The sequence below is a fragment of the Rhinoderma darwinii genome, chromosome 3 (assembly GCF_050947455.1).
Source record: "Rhinoderma darwinii isolate aRhiDar2 chromosome 3, aRhiDar2.hap1, whole genome shotgun sequence".
Taxonomy (NCBI): Eukaryota; Metazoa; Chordata; class Amphibia; order Anura; family Rhinodermatidae; genus Rhinoderma; species Rhinoderma darwinii.
The window spans coordinates 118,008,905-118,031,256 of NC_134689.1; the positions used below are offsets into that span (position 1 = coordinate 118,008,905).

Below are 22,352 nucleotides of genomic sequence, written 5' to 3' on the forward strand. Positions count from 1 at the left end.
CAAGTTTTTAGTCTTCGTCGCGTGGACCCGGAAGTTCGGAGGGGCTCTTCTTGTGGTGACAACACATGTTCCTGGGAAGGAGCTTCTCTCTTTGTTGATGAGGTCGATTAAGGGGCTGATTATTTGAGCCAGGCAGCCAGTCCCTAAATCCTCGTCATTGACAAACAGAGGGGTGGGGAGAGCTCCTTCCCCAGGAGAATGTGTCGACGTGTCACAACAAGAAAGGCAGCTCCGAACTACCAGGTCCACGTGACGGGGACTGAAAATCCGTGCAGGTTTAAAAAAAAGAAAAAAGAGCATATTAGAAAGTTTCTTTATTTCACAAAAGCAAAAGTAATAAAAAGTTTTTCTTTTCTTCAGACAACCTCAGGAGTTGGCTCTATCAATCACTACTTCGAGCGGTGCACTTTGGGCGATTATGAGAAGCTGGTAAGGCAGGGCTCGGTGGATGGTCTATTGAGCATTAACAGTAAATATGTATGGGGAAACTCGTAGAGCACTTTGTGAAGAACAGGAAACATTTACCACAACAAAAAATGGTGATACATTTAAAGCATAATATTAGGGTATATTCACACTCAGCAGATTTGTTGCACAAATTTCTGCTACGGTTTGATACAACCGAATGGGATTTACAGAAATCCATGCACATGCTGCAGAAGCAACCATATTCAGATGTATGGAATGGATTTTCATTTGCATACATTTCTGCGACAATCCTGCCTTGTGCAAACATACCCATAGATGTTATTGCCACCTAACAGATACACGAAAACTTTTTACTTTCACAAATTTTTCTTTAAGGCTTTACAGAATTCACAAGGGAACACCCAGAATCGACCATTTTCACTCATCCACAGGATCGGCTGTCTCCAACAGTCCCATAGACATTGAAGGAGTGGTGGGCACATGCTCGACTGTCGCTCCATTTAAGCTCCACCTGACTGTGTGTGGGGGAGGGGGTGCAGTGAGGAGGATCTGGGGGTACAGGACCCCTATTCTCACCATCGATGGGACTCCCGGTGATCAGACAATCATCTATCCTGTGGATAGGTGATAATTGTCGATTCTGGAACAACCCTTTTAACTCTTTTGCTGCTGGTGGTCATTGACAAATTTTATGTTCTTTTCCTCTAACCTGTAAATCACTTTTAAAGGCTATGTAAACCCTTGAAAGGCAACATTTTTATTTTATTTTTAAAAGGTGTAGAAGTGTGTTTTGTGTAACATTGCAAATACTTTTTATTATAAATTATATTATGTATGCTCTATACAGAGCAGCTGTATCTAGCGCTATTCCTTCGGACCTGGCGGGTTCAGTATCGGCGGGTCCCGCGGGTCTCTGACACAAAGGATCCACCTGTAATTGATCACATCTAAGTTATAAACTTATGTGATCGATAGCAGCTCAATCTTGACCCACTGACACTGAACCAGTCAGTCCCACGAACCTGACGGATACAGGATTCAGCGTTAGATACAACTGCTCTGTATACAGGATACAAAGCAGCTGTATCTCAAAAAGTAAATATATTGAATAAAAAGTATTTACAATGTTACACAAAAATACTGATCCACATTTTTATTAAACAAAAATTTGCCTTTCCAAGGTTTGCATAGCGTTTAATATGAATTTTAGCCTCTGTTTTACCAAATTGTCCATCTACTGGCATCTGCTAGCTTTTTAGGGCTTTATGGATATCTCCTGGCACACAAGTTAAACGTACACCCCAAAACATAGTGTGAATAGAGCCTAACCAGGCACATACGTCACCTCTACAGGAAATAAACAGTGATAAGGTCACTACTGCTTCCTGCGGTTATAAAGGATATCCAGATGCCCAACAGACAGACCTCCCTTTACTCACTCATGTCCAACACTGTGGTTCTGCATCCTGCCATAGATTATTGCTGGAGGAAAATATCACATCTTCTGTTACTGGAAAGCACTTGTGTCAGGAAAGTAAATAAACAAAGATGCCTTAGCAAAACTACATGACCCTCGTAGCACATGGCTAACCACATCTAGCTGTATTAACACATTATTGTAAAGGAAATTCATTAACACTGCAGTGTCTGCTGGTACAGCGAATAATCTGTGAAAAAAGGTACCAAATAATTTCTCTGGTGACGAATTCAATGTAACAGTATAATTTCACTAGATTTACCTCCAAACAAGGCTGCCTAAGATATTGAATTAAACCAAACGCTAGAACATTCAATCAAATCTTATGCTGTTCCAGAAAACTTGGCCGCACATCTGCGTCGTTCGTGTTGAAAGAACGCATCAATAGCAATTACCCAAATTATTTTACACTGAATTATAAAAGGTCATGACTTGATGCCAGGAAAATAGAAATTTGAACAAAGCAAATAGACAGCTGGACTACAGCTCCATCTAGTGTTCAGATGGTTTCATGCAATAGTTATGGTATATTTCTTGTTGCAATCAGTGGGAGGGTTGCATAATATATATAATACATATTTACTTTAATCATGAATTGAAGTAAGCAATAATCTGATGACTAATCACTAGATCAGAAAAAGTTTTTAAAATATTCCCTTAATGGCCAGTTTATTCTGATCCCCTATATAATTTATTGGCCACCTTTTGCCCATTTCCATATGTTGTAATTGTATGGCATTGTCTGACATGTGATGCACTGTTGAACATCTGTTTGCATATAAGGCTGGGTTAGACCTAAACTTTTTTTTTTGTAGTGTGCGATTTACCCGCTGTCCATAGGAATGTATCTCACTACAAAAGGAAGAAAAAATAAATAAATAAATCGCTGTGATAAAAATCGCTGTCCATAGGAATACATGGAGTAGCTTGAAAATCTCTTCAAAATCGCTACTGACAAGCGATTTTCAAGCTACTCAATGCATTCCTATGGACAGCGATTTATCACAGCAATATCTTGTAGTGAGATAAATAGCTCTAGTCTAACGCATTCTTATGGACATCGATTAAAGCGTACCTCCACTTTCAGTGAAAAATGATTGTAGTACAGTAGTGTGCACTATAATAGTTTTTCTAAATCACTTGTATTACTGATTTAGCTTCTAGCAGCATCACGGACCATGTAAAATCCGTGCTGCCGGCTGCTCATAACTCTCCAGTGGGAGACCGAGCGTCCTGCTAGTCTCCATGGCTCCTGTATGAAGAGCGGCTGTTATCGCTATAGGATTTTTTTAGTGCTGGCGACCATTCTGCATACAGGAGTCATGGTGACGAGCAGGATGCTCTGTCTTCCACTGAAGAGTTAAGAGCAGCCGGCAGCACGGACTTTACACAGTCCGTGATGCTGCTAGAAGCCAAATCAAAACGATCATAGTGCAAACTCCTGTACAATAACAGTTTTTCACTGAAGGCGGCGGTACTCTTCAAATCACCTACTACAAAAAAAGTATATGCCTAACCCCAGCCAAAAAGTCTAGCAACACTGCTTTCAATAACCGTTTACCAGCACATGCCTTTAGTTCCGTCCCTTATTCATGGGCCTCCCTGAAAACGTAACTGCTGCTGTTCTGGAGCAATTCACAAATGCAGTCATTTTGTTTCTGCTCGTACCAGAGCTTCACCTACAATCATCCCACGTTAAAAGTTTGTGACATCATGTTGTGCAGCCATTATGTATTGGCCGTTATGTATTTCTCAATGCTTTCATGTTCTCCTCCTTAAAACTCCCAGCGATCTGATGTTAGTAATATCTAATAACAAAACTGGACTCGAATAGTATGTCCACTACCCGCTGAGCATCATTCTGTAGGATTCGGTTTTGTTTTCAGGATTCCAAAAAGTTTGCAGTTTTTTAGTAAATGTCCTAGACACGCAGATGTGAGAAGTTTTTGTTCATTTGAAAATCACGCAGCTCCAGTTGTAGATTCCCCAATTTTCTGCCGGTGATAATAAAGTAATGATGGCACCGTGTAGTGTTTAGATTTGGTGTAATGGCAGAAGACTCAATCAGATTCTGTTCCTGACAACAAGCAACTCAATGGCCCACACACGTAAAAGGGCAGGGACTCAACATGAGCAATGTCCACTGTCCAAATTAGTGGTGGTGCCAAGAAAAGAGTATGACAGTTGGCGAAAACTAGGCCTTCTGGCGCCCCTCAACTTTTTTGGTGGTGTTTTTGGTGCATTTTTTGGGGGGGGGGGGGGCCGCTAGAATTCTGTAGTTCGTGTTTAGCTGAAAGTCTATAGTGAAATACTTAACGCATAGTGATTTTTTTTTATTTTTCCTTTTTCTGGGCGAGTGGAGTTTTTTTCTAAACACAGCATGCTTTATGTAATGCATTTTCTGGCGTTTTTCACACAGGCTTCTCAATAATGAATAGAAAAAAAAATAAAAATGAAAAATGATGGAAATTAATGGCGTTTTTTACAAGGCAGAAAAAAGTGTACGTGAAGTTGGCCTTAGGGCTTATTCAGACGAACAGTGTAAACTCGGACGTGAAAAATTTCCGTTTTTCATGTCCGAGGAGCACCTGTGCAGGACCCATTTTCAAGGATCCCTCAGACTTGAGTCTATTGAGGGATCCATGAAAACAGACAAAAATAGGACATATCCTATTTTTTCACAGGCTCTTCACACGATCCGTTAAAACAACTGCAGTGTTAACAGCCCCATTGAAATACATGCACACATGAACAGCCGTCACACGGATATTTACGTTCGTCTGAATAAACCCTTACACTGCATTAAGTATAGCATACTAAAAAACGACAAGCACTGCCTGATGGAATCTAATTCAGGATGTTCTGGCAGAAGGGGGTTACATAACTGCTATCAGGCAAGTGGCAGATGTGTATATTTATAAGTAATTTTTTTTCCTTTTCAAGTTTATATGACAACAAATATAAAAAAACTGTCCTCTATTGGTATTACAGTACAGTATATTACATGCTCTGGAAACCATGTTAATTTTAACCTTCGTGTCTACTGCAAATCCAGTCAGACATAGTAATCATATGCTTTAAGTTTGCACACCCCCACCTTTCTTCCAAAATTACAAATTCTGATATTAAAAGTGAAATGGGCAAATTTTTATAATTAGCAAAATGGAACTACTAGAGGCATGTAACATACCGGGGCCATTAACTCTTTCACTCTGGTCTCAAATTTAAAAGATATAGGTGCTGCTTAACTGCTGTTTATGCAGCTTGGCTGCTTTTCACCTCCGCCCCATTGAGGGAGAGCTGTGGTCTATGACTACAGTTTATCTACAGTGCCTACAAGGAGTCTGTGGTAGTCTGAAATCCCCCTCCTGACTGATCATTGGCTCAGGCTGCTGCTCCGCCCCTTCCACTGCAGCTCTGCCTCTTCAGATTGGCTGCAGTGTTTTATCACAAGCCCAGCACAGGATCATCAGTGAATAAATATCTGGTTTCCAAAAGAGTAAGAACCGAATGATTCTAAAAGTGCAGATTATTAAATCAACAGTTAGAATAAAAACTAACTCCAGGTAATTGCCACACATAGTCAAGGCAATGAGCCCCAGTAAGGGGAGGTCTAGCGAGACGCGTTAAGTTTCCAAGATGCTCTGCACACTATAGGTCCTTATTTCCACAGGAAACAACAAAATGGCTGCATGTTACTGGACTGAAGAGAAACAGTAGAAGTCTCCAAAATGACACCCCCTTCTCTGACATCACCCCATGCTCTGCAGCTATTGGATGAAACTGCCCAGACCTCCTGCATGCACTCTACACAATACTGGTTAAACAGAGCTCTTTTGCTCCATTTCAAGTAATTCTCTCGCTCCAGATGCAGAAAGTAGTATCTAAAATGCAGCTCTCAGTAGAACTAGTACTATGTGTTAAGAGAAGGCAGGGGGTGGGTAGAGCAGGAAGTCTGTGGGGTGAACCTTCAGTCAATAGCTGCAGAGCTTGAAGTGATGTCAAGGGGGGGGGGGGGGGGGATTTTGGTAACCATTGTGTTATTTCCTGTGGTGTTAAAAGGGTTATCCCACAAAGAATACTCTGTCCATCTAAGTAGACACTGTCGTTTTGAACAAACTTTGCATAAATCAAAAATTCAAGCGAATATGAGAAACTTTGTAATATATCTTAGAGGAAATGCCTCTTTCTCCACTTAGGTTGTTCCCTCCCTACTAAACTATTCACTCACTCTGAATTTATTGCTAAACCCATCTTGAGAGACAAGACGGATTATCAGCTCACTGAGGAATCATGTTACATTCTGCCCATAAAAGTCTACGGATAGGGGAGAGGCAGGAGGAAGCAGAATGGGAGATAGGCATAGAGACACACTGGAACCGAAAAAAAGGTTCCAAAAAAACGTAAGTGTAAAAAAATTTACTTTCAAAATAATTAAAAAAAAAAAATAATATATATATAATGTAAAATGTAATTTATCCCGCACGGTGACTGCCATAAAAAAACTATACCAGAATCGCTGTTTTTTGCCATTTCAGCTCCCAAAAACTTGAATAAATAGGGATCAAAAAGTACTCAAAAATGGTACCAATAAACAAGCCCTCACACAGTATTCTTGATGAAAAAATAAAAAAGTTGTGACTCTTAGAATATGACACAAAAACAAAATAATCTTTTTAAAACCGTGACTTTATCTTGCAAACACCGTAAAATATAAAAAAAACTAGAGATATAGGGTATCTCCGTAATCGCATTGACCCGCAGGATAAATGAAATATGTCATTTATAGCGCACGGTGAACGCAGTAAAAAAAAAAAAAAGAATTAAAAAAAACCATAGAAGTTTTCACGGCCTAATTCCACTAAATTCAGCAAAAAACCTATGGGATCAAAATGCTCACTACACCCCTAGCTAAATTCTTTTTAGGGCTGTTGTTTCCCAAATGGGGTCACTTCCGGGGGGGATGTCCACTGATTTTGTCTCTCAGGGGCTTTGCAAATGCGACATGAGACCCGAAAACCAATCCAGCAAACTTGAGCTCCAAAAGCCAAATAGCGCTCCTTCCCTTCTGAGCCCTGCCGTGTGTCCAAACAGCCATTTATTACCACATGTGGGGTATTGCCGTAATGAGGAGAAATTGCCTTACAAATCTTGGTGGGCTTTTTCTTCTTTGTTCCTTGTAAATATTAGTAATTTCTACGTTTTATTAGAACAAATTTAGATTTTCATTTTTACGGACGAATTCCACTAAATTCAGCAAAATAAAATGCTCTATACCCCTTCATAAATTCCTTGAGGGGTGTAGTTTGCCAAATGGTGTCTTTTTGGGAGTGTTTCCACTATTTTGGCCCCACAAGACCTCTTGAAACCTGACATGGTGCCTAAAATATATTCTAATAAAAAGGAGGCCCCAAAATCCTCTAGGTGCTCCTTTGCTTCGGAGGCCGGTGCTTCAGTCCATTAGGACACTAGAGTCACATGTGGGATATTTCTAAAAACTGCAGAATCTGGGTAATAAATATTGAGTTGCGTTTCTCTGGTAAAACCTTTGGGTTACAGAAAAAAATTGATTAAAATGGATTTTCTGACAAAAAAAAAAAAGAAATTTGTACATTTCTACTTTGCTTGAATTCCTGTGAAACACCTCAAGGGTTAAGAAACTTTCTAAATGCTGTTTTGAAAACTTTGTGGGGTGCAGTTTTTAATATTGGGTGACTTATAGGGGTTTATAATATATAAGGCCCTCAAAGCCACTTCAGAACTGAACTGCTACCTATAAAAATAGGTTTTGGAAATTTTCTTGCTGCTAAAGTTCTAAGCCTTGTAACGTCCTAGAGTTGTTCCCCCACCGATCTAATCTTAACCCCTTAATGACCAGCCTATTTTGGACCTTAATGACCAAGCTATTTTTTAAGTTTTTCAGTCGTCGCATTCAAAGAGCTATAACCTTTTTATTTTTGCGTCGACATAACTGTATAAGGTCGTTTTTTGCGGGACAAGTTGTATTTTTTAATAGCACCATTTTTAGGTACAAATTATTTATTGATTAACTTTTATTATTTTTTTTTTGTGGGGGAATAGATAAAAAATTTTACGGCGTTCACCGTGCGGGTTAAATAATGTAATAGATTTATAGTCGGGGTCGTTACGGACGCGGCGATACCAAATATGTGTAACTTTTTAACTTTATTTTGTTTTTTTAATAGTAAAGCATTTTGTAAGGGGAAAAGCTGGGTTTTTCATTTTTTTTCACATTTTTTTTAAAATTAACTTTATTAAACTTTTTTTTCACTTTTTTACTAGTCCCATTAGGGGACTTTAATACGCGATTCTGCGATCGCTATTATAATACACTGCAATACTTTTGTATTGCAGTGTATTACTGCCTGTCCGTTTAACACGGACAGGCATCTGCTAGGTCATGCCTGCGGCATGATCTAGCAGGCATTCACTCCAGGCAAACCTGGGGGCCTTTATTAGACCCCCGGCTGCCATTAGAGACACAGACACTCGGCGATCGTATCGCCGGGTGTCGGTGGGAGAGAGAGGGAGCTCCCTCCCTCTCTCCAAAACCACTCAGATGCGGTGCACGCTATTGAGCACCACATCTGAGGGGTTAAACGTGTGAGATCGATACTAATATCGATCTCACACGGCAGAGCAGGGACGCTTCCAGCCCTCAGCTGCCTCTAGCAGCTGAGAGCAGGGAGATTTGACAGCTCCCTGCTCGGTTTACTTATTCCGATGCCGCAACGTAAAAAGTCTATGGCATCGGAATAAAGCCCGTTAGTGACCGACGTAGAAACACGATGGGCCGGTCACTAACGGGTTAATGGACTTTCCTAAGAATAGGCCATCTATTTTAAAATCCTGGATAACCCCTTTAACAGCGCAGTTATGTTACGTGATCCTAGCAGCTTCATTTTACGAATTCTCAAAAATTGCCTGGAGCTTCACTTTAACAACGCAGCTATCCAAGCAATCTACTACATTTTGTACCACAATTTGACATCAAGACACACAGTGACACGTCTGACAGTTCATTTACTTTTTACTTGACATTGTTTTACCATATCTGGAAGGGTGCAGAAGGTAGAGTCAAAAATCCAGACAAAGCATTTTTACACTTTTTACAATCTGCTCTGTGCAATTAGAAAAAAAAATTACAAAAAAATACAAAGTTTTACATTAATTAGAAGCTGCTCCTTTGAATCGTGTTTATTCTTCGAGAATATGATAGCTTCAACTCAGTGCAAGGAATCGTAATGATTTAGAATCATAAAAACAAAAGAAAAGGACTTTGCTTTGCAATGAACAAATAACCCTTCGCAGCCCACAGAATTGTCAGTGCTGCATACCTGTCTTGTAAGGGTAACATACTGAACTGTCGAATCCTTCTTTGTCAAGATCACAGCAAGAGACTGTGAAATAATAATAATTTGCTTATATCTTTTTTTCAGACTGGACAATACCTTAAGGCCTTTGCATCATTCACCACATCCTCTATGGGGTCTCCCATTAAGCTAGGCCACCACCACCGACACGCTTGTACAAAGCTGTTCGGGTTGTGAAATATAGCAGTGTATCGCTGCCTAAAGACGCTTATCCATCTCCTGGGAATATCTCATATTCTAACGAGTACTAACCAGTTTTACTAAAAAGCTCAGCTGTTTTAGTCCAGAGTTGAGGGCTACCACCATCATACAATATAATTTCAATTCATTGAATTGTGAATATGAAGTAGCCAGATGGTTAATGGACCTATGACTCTGAATGTATGATCTTGATGAATACTGTTTTTGATCATCTTCGAGAGGACTACACCACAGTCCTATGCAAAACAGCACTATCTATGTATCCAAGCTCACAGGAAGACTTGATGCCGATGCAAAAAGTGTGTTGAGCTGTCCCAGTGTACCATTTTCTTTGCTGGACTTCAGAGAAATGACTGCCCCACTGTTACCTACAGTATAAGAGTAGCTTGCTGCAAAAGGATCCAATTGGGAGAGTTGATCATTACCATTAGAACAACCTTTTACCTGCCACATCTCCAGCCTATGCAGCTAGAGAAAGTAAAACTGATGTGATGATGGCGGCAATCAGTTCCGTCTAAATATAGGCATCTTCCACAGGCTCTCCATTAACATCACAGTAATGGATAAATATGGCAACGACTCGCTGGAAAACCCCCTTTTTCATCTGCCGTAGCTCTGAAATCTCCTCACCAATTGTTTCCATACAAATATCCGCAGAAAGCTGTCCTTTCCTCCTTGGTGCATATATTGTAGCTGGTAATAAAAAGAAACAAAATTAAATAACCAAAATGTGCAAAGTCAAGGCCTCATGTTAAGGAATGGATCAGAGTACTGTTCACATACAACGCTTCTGAAAGGACACACAACGTACCATTCCCAATGAGTCTAACTACTTGGAGAATTTTACTTGTTAAAAGGTATGTGCACTTTTGAACACAAATTTTACACTTTACATAAAGAATTACATTTAAAAAGTTGAGTAACTTTTGCATTACTAATGTTATATTTATCTTGATCCAGAGTTACAGCCTGTGTTATATTCACAATTCTTCTGGCTGTCATTGGAAACCGTTGTCAAGCACATCCCTAGCAACTTAGCGGAATTAAACATTTTTCAAGCTGTGCTGTACCTGGTAGAAAGGCTGCACTTTCTAGAATACAAAACATCAGAACAATCTTTGTATAGACATTGAGCCAGCAGGGAATGCTTAGAGTTTTGAACTCTCAAGTCTATAGAATTGTGATCCAGCCCTGGATTATAATACAGGCTGTAATTTGGTATCCTTACAAGATAGATACTGAATTGTATTTACAAAGTTACTCTTTTTTTTTTTTTATGTAGAATAATTTCATATGTAAACTGTAGGATGTTCAAAAGTGGCCATTTTTTATTCAACTTACTTTTTTCATCATCCTCAAAGTCATATCTTGCATAGCCGTTTGGTTCAGCAGTTCTCAGTGAGCGTAACCAAGGAAAGTCTGTGATCATTGAGTATGGGGCACTATCCACAACACCTGGAAAACCATTGATAGAATTAGTTAAGATCAACAATTCGTATGCCATATACAGGGACTAAAAAAAAAACCAAGCACATATTAAGCAAAACTGCGATATAAAATAAACTGTTGAAGACTAGGAAGAATTTTTACTAATGCATGGATTTGTCTCTTAATTTTACTACAATTCTGTGATTCTCAAAATGTTGCACGTGGCATTTACAACAACTTGCTAGACATATTAGACACATTTCTCTTCCTTTCCCCACCTCATGGTTGACATATATATGCACCAAATTTTTTTGTTTAAAATAAAAAAACGATGGACAGGCCTGGCTAGCGGCTGATGAAAGAGGACACATAGGTGCTGAGCTCCAGACCTGCACTATAACACCATCCTAATCAAGCTTCATCAAGAACCATAGATGGGGAAAAAAGACCACACGCAGGACCAGGGATTGCTCCTCTACCCATACTGCAGTTTTTAGCCTCTTCACACTCGACCCGTACGTTTACCAGCTGCTGGAGGTGCATGCCGTACCGTACGGACGCCAAATGCGGCTCCAGCATTAGGATGACAGGGTGACTCCCCCCCCCCCCACTGCAATCACACAGGAACCAGACGGTGCCACCCCCCCCCCCCATTTAATAGGACAGATCCAATTAACGTAGGTTCCAGCAAGTGGCAAGACGTCCCTGATGAAGCCCTAGGGGCTACCCCCTCTATCACAATTTGCTAGACTCTTGGGCCCTATCTTCAGAATCTGGTTTGAGGGATCAGATTCTGCTACCGATGCATGTCAGAGTTTTGGCGCGATGATATGCCTGCAGCTCTGAAATATCTGCATTTAGACAAGATCTACAACATCCTGTGTGAATACTATGAGGAGGACCACAACAATAGTAGAAGTTATGTATCCGCCTCTGGACCACCATTGCTACACAGTCAACAACCCTTCGTGATATGCAACTGCACAATGCAGATCTAAACAATAGGTATGCAGAAACGAAAAAAGGGTGAATGGTCTCCAAAAGGCCATGAGGGAGGAAAACCTACATGTCACCCTAGAAGCCATCTTCAACACCATAATTGTAGCTCCAGCCACGCATAAAATCAAGCTTGGCATAGACCTAAATACCTTCGGCACTACTGCACAACCAAGAGACTATTTGTTGTGTCCATAATTTTCTCATCACAAGAGTTAGAGAATGACAAAAGCACGAAATTTAAGAAATTTTGAATTTGACAGTGCCCATATGCAGCTGCACCCTGACATTTCTTGGGTCACTCTACAGAAACTGAAGCATCTCCACCCTCCCTTTGACATCCTCTGGGTACATCGCATCGACTCTGGCTAGGGTATTCGTTTCGCCCTGATAGTCCCTAGAGATAGAAAATCAGTAAAATGTAATTCCTACCATCACATCCCTTATTTCTGAGACTTTTGGGATTCCTGCACTGAAGCTACAGGGCTGGGAGGTGGGCTCCGCTCTGCACCTTCCCCCAATGGTCTGGCGCCAGTCTGTTGCACAAGACGACGTTCCACCTCTCGAGATCCTCAATGGCCCATTTACCATCATCATTGGCAGGCCCCACCTGAGAAACCCTTTGGGCACTATTTGAACCTTCCATTTTAGCCTCCTACAATTGAACTTCGTCCCGTCACTGTAGCTACTTCTTTTAAGGCATAACATTTTATTTCCTTACTAAAATATGGTGCAGACTGACAATCATCGCTCCTAGTTAACTCTACACGTTTTCTCTTTTTGATGATCTGATTTTATCCCCTTTTAGTATTGGGATTCCTTTCACAGTTCTTTCATCTTAAGATTTGCACTAGACCAACCTCCATTTGGTTTGTTAGGCCCCAAGTCTAGTTCCATTCCAGGTTGCCTTGACCTGGGAATAACCATGCATAGAATTTCTGTTTTTTGTAGTTCTTGTTGTGCTTTGTTTGTCTATCAATGTTGTTTCTGTGTTTGTCCTTTCCCTTTTGTTTATCCCTCCACCTTCGGTTTTCCTCAAAAAATTAGGTGGAAATATTCTGATTTGGATTGTCGGCAGCCTGGCGGATAAAACAGCTACACATCCCTGACCCAGGAGATGTGCGACATGGCCTCCCCTTCCACATTAAGTTCAGCCGACTTTGACATCTTGGTCCACTTTTTACTCGTTAAAGGCGTTAATAGAATTCCTATAGTACTTTCCAGTCAGTGCAATAAATATTGCACGGTACCGTTCGAGATAATGACAAAAAAGAAAAAATTTATTTTCTGGACAAAACCAGCACACGCTGGGTATAAAAAATAATAAGAAGTTTTAAGAAATTTAGGTATAAATATATAATATATACGTAAGAGCATAATTTCCCTAATTAGAAAGGCGTCCCTAGGCCCTGTCCCATCTGGTCAGGTGGCGCTAGTCGCCATATCCTGGCGAAGAATAAAAGAGGTGGTGGCTAAAATTATGAAAACCACTCACTGTGCTTTACTTTTTCCGTAACTACCATAGAAGTAAACGGGAGTTATCCTGTGTATATGTCATAAATGTCTAAGATGGGAATACCCCATTAATGTAACACCTTTAAATGCTAAAGGCGATGTAAACCTTTGAAAGGCAAACATTGTGTTTTTTAAATAAAATGGTGTATCGGTGAATTTGATGTAACTTTGTAAATATTTTTTTTTTTTACATATAGCTGTTCTGTATTCGCTGTATACAGAGCAGCTGTGTCATTCGATATTCACTGAACCAGTCAATCCCGCAGACTTGACGGGTTCAGTGTTATGAACTTAATTGTGATAGTTTACATGTGGATCCTGATTGTCAGAGACACACAGAATCTGCCGACACTGAACCCATAAGGTCCGCAGGACTGACTAATTCAGTGAATAGCAAACGATATAGCTGCTCTGTATAGAGAATACAGAGCACTTGTATCTAAAAAAGTAAAACTAATTTCTAATAGTATTTACAAAGTTACACAAAACACACTGACAGGGGTGTAGATCAAGGCTCATGGGCCCAGGTGCAAACATTCAGCTTGTGCCCCCGTACCTCTCCCCAACACCACCAGATCTGCGAACGCCCATGCCGAGCCGCCTTGCCCGATAGACCCCATGAATGCCTACACAGCATAATGCTCCCCATAGCTGCCCCAACACAGTATAATGCCCCCATAGCTGCCCCAACACAGTATAATGCCCCCCATAGCTGCCCTCTACACAGCATAATGCCCCCCATAGCTGCCCCCTACACAGCATAATGCCCCCCATAGCTGCCCCCTACACAGCATAATGCCCCCCATAGCTGCCCCCACAGTATAATGCCCCCATAGCTCCCCCCTACACAGCATAATGCCCTCATAGCGGCACCTTACACAGCATAATGCCCCCTACAAAATATAATGCCCCCCCATAGCCCACAGTATAATGCCCTCCATAGCTGCCCCCAAAATATAATGCCCCTCACACTATAATGACCTCCATAGCTGCCACATACAGTAGAATGCCCCCATAGCTGTCCCCTACACAGCATAATGCCCCCTGCACAGTATAAAGCCCCCGATAGATGCCCCCACAGTATAATGCCCCCCATACACTATAATGACACCTATAGCTGTCCCATACAGTATAATGCCCCCATAGCTGTCCCATACAGTATTATGCCCCCATAACTGTCCCATACAGTATAACACCCCCATACATTATAATGCCCCCCTCAGCTGTCCCATGCAGTATAATGCCCCCCATAGCTGTCCCACACAGTATAACGCCCTCCATAGCTACCACATACAGTATAATGCCCACATAGCTGCCTTACAGTATAATGCACCCATACAGTATAATGCCCCCCCATAGCTGTCCCATACAGTATAATGCCCCCCATACACTATAATGCCCCCACACTATGACACCCATAGCTGTCCCATACAGTATAATGCCCCCATAACTGTCCCATACTGTATTATGCCCCCATAACTGTCCCATACAGTATTACGCCCCCTCAGCTGTCCCATGCAGTATAATGCCCTCCATAGCTACCACATACAGCAGGGGTCTCAAACTTGGCTGGATAAATGGGCCGCACATAGAAATTTTTTTTAATTTGACGAGCCGCATTGATTTCAAATTTGATACAATACAAAGTTATTGTTAATTACTATAATAATACTACATTACTATGACACAACTACATTACTATAACATTAAGACAACAAAATTGAGGAGAATAGACGATATATCAGCATTGTGAGAAACTAGACATGGACCGCACATCCTACATGTATTATTTACATGTAGATACCCCACACACAGACCCACGTCTAGATAGTGCCACACCCCCTATAAGCTCCATTGGGGCTCCCTCTAGGGGTGGAATCCCCAGTCAGAGTGTTGCTATCACTCTGGCCGGGGATTCCTCTGCTGGAGGAGCCCCTGAAGTCACTGTCCATATATGGACCATGATATCAGGGGATCCTCCTGGACTGTATTCCCTGGCCAGAGCGCTCTGGCCAGGAATTCCTCTGCTGGAGGAGCCCTTGATATCACTGTCCGTATATGTACAGTGACGCCAGGGGAATCCTCCTGGACCGCATTCCCCGGCCAGAGATTTGCCGACGCTCTGGCCCAGGGATTCCTCTGCTGGTGGAGCCCCTTTAGTCACTGGCCATATATGAGGAAACTCCAGCCTGAGCGTTGGCGATGTTCTGGCTCGGGATTCCACTCCTAGAGGGAGCCCCAATGGAGCCAACTACAGTGAGGGGGGGGGGGGGTGAGGGGCGCTATCTACAGGGGGCTGTTTGGCCATTACTCACCTACCACCAACGATCCAGCAGTGCGGGAAAGGGAGTGCGTTCCTTCATGACGTCATGAAGGAAAGGCGACACTCTCCTCCTTCGGCCTGCTCTCTCCTCTCCCGATGGAGCTCTGGTGCCCCGCGGGCCGCAGATGATGGACACATGGGCCGCGTGTTTGAGACCCCTGATATAGATTATGGGTGTGATCCTGAATGAGACCATTAAGGGGGGAACAAAATTGCCACTCCTGCCTCCTTTCCTTAACCCTTCAGGACCCAGCCATTTTTGGGATTTTCATTTTTTTCCTCCCCATCTTCCAAAAGCCATAACTTTTATGTATCCGTCAATATAGCCATATGAGGGCTTGTCTTTTTCAGAACAAGTTGTCATTTTTACCGGTACCATTTGTTGTACCATATAATGTATTGGGAAACTGGCTAAAAATTATTTGTCTGGTGGAATAGGAAAAAAACTGATTCCTCAATCTTTTGAGGGGTTTTGTTTTTATGGCTTTCACCATACGGTAAAAATGGCATGTTAACTTATTCTACCAGTCATTACGATTATCTCGATGCCAAATATATATGGGTTTTTTTGTTTTGTTTTTTTTTTTAAAGTTTTACTACTTTTATATTTTTTGGGCTACATTTAATCTTTTGTGAGATATGAAGTGATCAAGAAACAGCGATTCTGGTGTTTTATATTTTTACCGCATTCACCGTGCGCTTTAAAGAATGCTATAATGTAATAGTTTGGACTTTTACGGATACAGCGATACTAATTTTGTCGTTTTCCCATTTTTCCTCTGAAGTATTGTAAGAAATAAAAAATAAGTGTTTTTTTTTTAGGACTTTTGAAATTTTGTTTTTATTTTTTTACACATTTCATTAGTCCCCATAGGGGACTTGAACCAGCGATCGTTAGATTGCTGGTACAATACACTGCAATACTAATGTAATGTATTGATGTATATAGTCATTTTTACAGACACCTGTTAAGCCGTGCCAGAGAAATGGCTTATAAGGTGATTAAGAAAGGCAACCCTGGGGGCCTTTTATTAGGCCCCTGGGCTGGCATAACAACCATTGGTGCCCCACGCCCCCGATCGCTTTGCTGGGGGGATGATGAGCTGTCAGAGGGGGCGCCCCCTCTTTGTAACGTCTTAGCTGCTGCGATCGCAGCATCTAAGTGGTTAAACAGCCAGGAACAGCGCGATCGCTGTTCCGGGTGCCATCTGTAAAACACAGCTGACACCCGCTGCATACAGAGCAGGCTAAGCGGGTGAGGCCGCTCGGAATGTTACCTCCTCCACCACAACGCAATGGCGTGGGAAGAGGTTAGGGTTACCTTTTTGTGTTTGCCTTCAAGGGCCTCAATACCATGTACACCTTTTGAAAGGCAAAAAAACTTTTTAAATGAAAAGGTGTATCTGTGTGCAGTTGCGTAGCTATAGGGTGCGCAAAGGTCGAAATTGTGACCAAGGTCCTAAGCCCCCGTTGCCACACACAGCTTACCGCGCTGATCCTGCTTCCAACTGTACTTGCGTCCTCAGGACGCAGATACAGTTCAGTTCAATGCTGAAGCCTTGCTCCAGCATTCACTGTGCCGAGAGCAGCTCGGCGCAGGCAGGTGCCATGTAGTGACGTCATCGCTCCTGTCTGCGCCGAGTCACTCACAGCACAGTGCAGAAGAGAAGGATCTCCTCCACACTTTGTGGGAGCGGGTATAGGTAAGTAATTGTTATTTTTCTATTAGGTACGTATGGGGCATTATACTGGGTATGGGAGGGGGGCTCATATGGTAGCTGCTAAGGGAGCATTATACTGTATGGGGGGGCATTATACTGTATGGGACAGCTATGGGGGGCATTATACTGTATAGGACAGCTATGGGGGGGCATTATACTGTATGGGACGGCTATGGGCGGGCATTTCTACTGTATGGGACAGTTATGGGGGGGCATTATACTGTATGGGACAGTTATGGGGGGGCATTATACTGTATGGGACAGCTATGGGGGGGCATTATACTGTATGGGACAGCTATGGGGGCATTATACTGTATGGGACAGCTATGGGGGGCATTATACTGTATGGGACAGCTATGGGGGGGCATTATACTGTATATGACAGCTATGGGGGGGCATTATACTGTAAGGCCGCTATGGGGGGCATTATAGTGTGTGGGGGCATTATACTGTATGGGGGCATTATACTGTATGGGACAGCTATGGGGGCATTATACTGTACGGGACAGCTATGGGGGCATTATACTGTACGGGACAGCTATGGGGCATACTGTATGGGACAGCTATGGGGCATACTGTATGGGACAGCTATGGGGGGCATTATACTGTATGGGGAATTATACTATAAGACAGCTATGGCGGGCATTATAGTGTGTGGGGGGGCATTATACTGTATGTGACAGCTTTGGGGGCATTATACTTTATGGGTCAGCTATGGGGGGCATTATACTATAAGGCAGGTGTGGGGGGCATTGTAGTGTGTGGGGGCATCATACTGTATGTGGTAGCTATGGAGGGCATTATACTGTATGGGACAGCTGAGTGGGGCATTATACTGTATGGGGGGTGTTATACTGTATCGGACAGTTATGGGGGCATAATACTCTATGGGACAGCTATGGGGGCATTATACTGTATGTGGCAGCTATGGAGGTCATTATAGTGTATGGGGGCATTATATTGTGGGGGCAGCTATGGAGGGAATTATACTGTGGGGCAGCCATCGGGGAATTTATACTGTGCAGGGGGCAGCTATCGGGGCATTATGCTTTGTAGGGGCAGCTATGGGGGCATTAGACTGTGTGGGGGCAGCTATGGGGGCATTAGACTGTGTGGGGGCAGCTATGGGGGCATTAGACTGTGTGGGGGCAGCTATGGGGGGCATTATACTGTGTGGGCAGCTATGGGGGGCATTATACTGTGTGGGCAGCTATGGGGGGCATTATACTGTATGGGGCAGCTATGGGGGGCATTATACTGTATGGGACAGCTATGGGGGGCATTATACTGTATGGGACAGCTATGGTGGCATTATACTGTATGGGACAGCTATGGGGGGCATTATACTGTATGGGACAGCTATGGGGGGGCATTATACTGTATGGGACAGCTATGGGGGGCATTATACTGTATGGGACAGCTATGGGAGGCATTATACTGTAAGGCAGCTATGTGGGCATTATAGTGTGTGGGGCATTATACTGTATGTCAGGGGTCCCAAGCACGCGGCCCGCGGGCCGCATGCGGCCTCTGGGGCTGTCATCTGCGGCCCGCGGAACACAGAGCCGCTAGTATCGGCTCTGCTCCGAGACACTGGAATTCCCGGACATCGCTGTCAACATATGAACAGCGATGTCTGGGGCTTCCCCAGAGCCGGAGTCCCGAGCAGAGCGCTGGTGTCGGCTCTGCTCCGGGACTCTGTGGAATTCCCTGACATCGCTGTCCACATATGAACAGCGATGTCTGGGGCTTCCCCAGAGCCGGAGTCCCGGGCAGAGCGCTAGTACAGGCTCTGCTCCGGGACTCTGTCCATATATGGGCAGCGATGTCAGGGAATTCCACAGTGTGTCAGGGTCTTGCCCAGAGCGGAGCAGAGCGCTGGTGTCGGCTCTGCTCCTGGACTCTGTGGAATTCCCTGACATCGCTGCCCATACATGGACAGTGTGTCAGGGTCTTCCCCAGAGCGGAGTCCCGGGCAGAGCGCTATTATCGGCTCTGCTCCGGGACTCTGGGGAAGCCTCTGACATCGCTGTTCATACATCGACAATGATGTCAGAGGCTTCCCCAGAGCAGGAGTCCCAGTGATGACAGGAGCACAGCTGGAGTCCCAGGAAGAGCCTACTAGCGCTCTGCCTGGGACTCCAGCTCTGGGCAAGCCCCTGACATCACTGGGGCAGCCTCTACAGAGGGCACTGGGGCAGCCTCTACAGAGGGCACTGGGGCAGCCTCTACAGAGGGCACTGGGGCAGCCTCTACAGAGGGCACTGGGGCAGCCTCTACAGAGGGCACTGGGGCGTTATCTACAAGTGGGTGTGTGACAGTATCTGAAGAGGACACTAGCATTATCTAGGGGTGTGTGGCCTCATCTACAGAGGGCACTGTGGCCTCATCTACAGAGGGCACTGTGGCCTCATCTACAGAGGGCACTGGGGCCTCATCTACAGAGGGCACTGGGGCCTCATCTACAGAGGGCACTGGGGCCTCATCTACAGAGGGCACTGGGGCCTCATCTACAGAGGGCACTGGGGCCTCATCTACAGAGGGCACTGCGGCCTCATCTACAGAGGGCACTGCGGCCTCATCCACAGAGGGCACTGCGGCCTCATCCACAGAGGGCACTGCGGCCTCATCCACAGAGGGCACTGCGGCCTCATCCACAGAGGGCACTGCGGCCTCATCCACAGAGGGCACTGCGGCCTCATCCACAGAGGGCACTGCGGCCTCATCCACAGAGGGCACTGCGGCCGCATCCACAGAGGGCACTGCGGCCGCATCCACAGAGGGCACTGCGGCCGCATCCACAGAGGGCACTGCGGCCGCATCCACAGAGGGCACTGCGGCCGCATCCACAGAGGGCACTGCGGCCGCATCCACAGAGGGCACTGCGGCCGCATCCACAGAGGGCACTGCGGCCGCATCCACAGAGGGCACTGCGGCCGCATCCACAGAGGGCACTGCGGCCGCATCCACAGAGGGCACTGCGGCCGCATCCACAGAGGGCACTGCGGCCGCATCCACAGAGGGCACTGCGGCCGCATCCACAGAGGGCACTGCGGCCGCATCCACAGAGGGCACTGCGGCCGCATCCACAGAGGGCACTGCGGCCGCATCCACAGAGGGCACTGCGGCCGCATCCACAGAGGGCACTGCGGCCGCATCCACAGAGGGCACTGCGGCCGCATCCACAGAGGGCACTGCGGCCGCATCCACAGAGGGCACTGCGGCCGCATCCACAGAGGGCACTGCGGCCGCATCCACAGAGGGCACTGCGGCCGCATCCACAGAGGGCACTGCGGCCGCATCCACAGAGGGCACTGCGGCCGCATCCACAGAGGGCACTGCGGCCGCATCCACAGAGGGCACTGCGGCCGCATCCACAGAGGGCACTGCGGCCGCATCCACAGAGGGCACTGCGGCCGCATCCACAGAGGGCACTGCGGCCGCATCCACAGAGGGCACTGCGGCAGCATCCACAGAGGGCACTGCGGCAGCATCCACAGAGGGCACTGCGGCAGCATCCACAGAGGGCACTGCGGCAGCATCCACAGAGGGCACTGCGGCAGCATCCACAGAGGGCACTGCGGCAGCATCCACAGAGGGCACTGCGGCAGCATCCACAGAGGGCACTGCGGCAGCATCCACAGAGGGCACTGCGGCAGCATCCACAGAGGGCACTGCGGCAGCATCCACAGAGGGCACTGCGGCAGCATCCACAGAGGGCACTGCGGCAGCATCCACAGAGGGCACTGCGGCAGCATCCACAGAGGGCACTGCGGCAGCATCCACAGAGGGCACTGCGGCAGCATCCACAGAGGGCACTGCGGCAGCATCCACAGAGGGCACTGCGGCAGCATCCACAGAGGGCACTGCGGCAGCATCCACAGAGGGCACTGCGGCCGCATCCACAGAGCACTATCTAAAAAGGGGCTGCCCAATCCTGACATGTGTGCTAACTGAGCCGCCGGACTTCATTTAGCGACACTTAAACTGGAAAGCTGGATTGTTGAAATAAGCACGTGGAGAAATATCTCAAATTTTAAACCTAGCGCTATTATAGTAATGTAGTATTATTATTCTAGTAATATAGTGTTATAGTAGTTGAAATAACTAATTGATTAACAATAATTTTGTATTGTATCAAATTTGAAAGTAATGCGGCCCGCCAACTTCCCATTTTTTCTATATGCGGCCCACTTACCCGGCCGAGTTTGAGACCCCTGTGCTAGGTCATGCCTCCGGCATGATCTAGCAGGCATTCGCTACAGGCAGACCTGGGGGCCTTTATTAGGCCCCCGGCTGCCATCGCAGACACTGACACCCGGCGATAAGATCGCCATGTGTCTGTGGGATGAGAGGGAGCTCCCTCCCTCTCTCCAAAACCACTCAGATGCTGTGCACGCTATTGTGCACCGCATCTGAGGGGTTAAACGGGTGTGATCGATACTAATATCGATCTCACACGGTAGAGCAGGGACGCCCCCAGCCCTCAGCTGCCTCTGAGATTTGACAGCTCCCTGCTCTGTTTACTTTATCCTGATGCAGTGCCGTAAAAAGGCATATGCATCAGAATAAAGCCCGTTAGTGGCCGCCGTTAAAAGGCGTATTGGCGGTCACTAACGGGTTAATATCCTCAATAGCACACGACAAGGTTGCCCATAGTTCCCTCTGCTATTTGTTCTTTGTATTGAACTCCTAGCTGCCAGGATCCAACAACATCCAGATATAATGGGAGCGAGGGTACGAGATCGGGAATTTAAGACTTCCCTTTATACCGATGATATCCTCTCCTCACATTAACCAGCCTACACATTACCCTTACAAATCTGCATGCCATTCTTCAGGAATATGGTCAGCTTTCAGGATATAAA

The 22,352-nt window shown here is 45.1% G+C and overlaps 1 protein-coding gene across 3 annotated transcripts in view; it reads right to left on the reverse strand.

The window, feature by feature from the left end:
• Positions 1 to 8,939: 8,939 nt before the first annotated feature.
• Positions 8,940 to 22,352, reverse strand: part of FBXO38 (F-box protein 38) — a 93,302-nt gene continuing 79,889 nt past the window's right edge. For all 3 annotated transcript variants that reach the window (XM_075856619.1, XM_075856620.1, XM_075856617.1), the window contains 2 exons: positions 10,843 to 10,956; positions 8,940 to 10,194 (listed from right to left, as the gene is read on the reverse strand). In XM_075856619.1, coding sequence (XP_075712734.1) covers positions 10,016 to 10,194; positions 10,843 to 10,956 — 293 coding nt within the window. In that variant the 3' untranslated portion in view covers positions 8,940 to 10,015. The remainder of the gene's footprint in view (positions 10,195 to 10,842; positions 10,957 to 22,352) is intronic.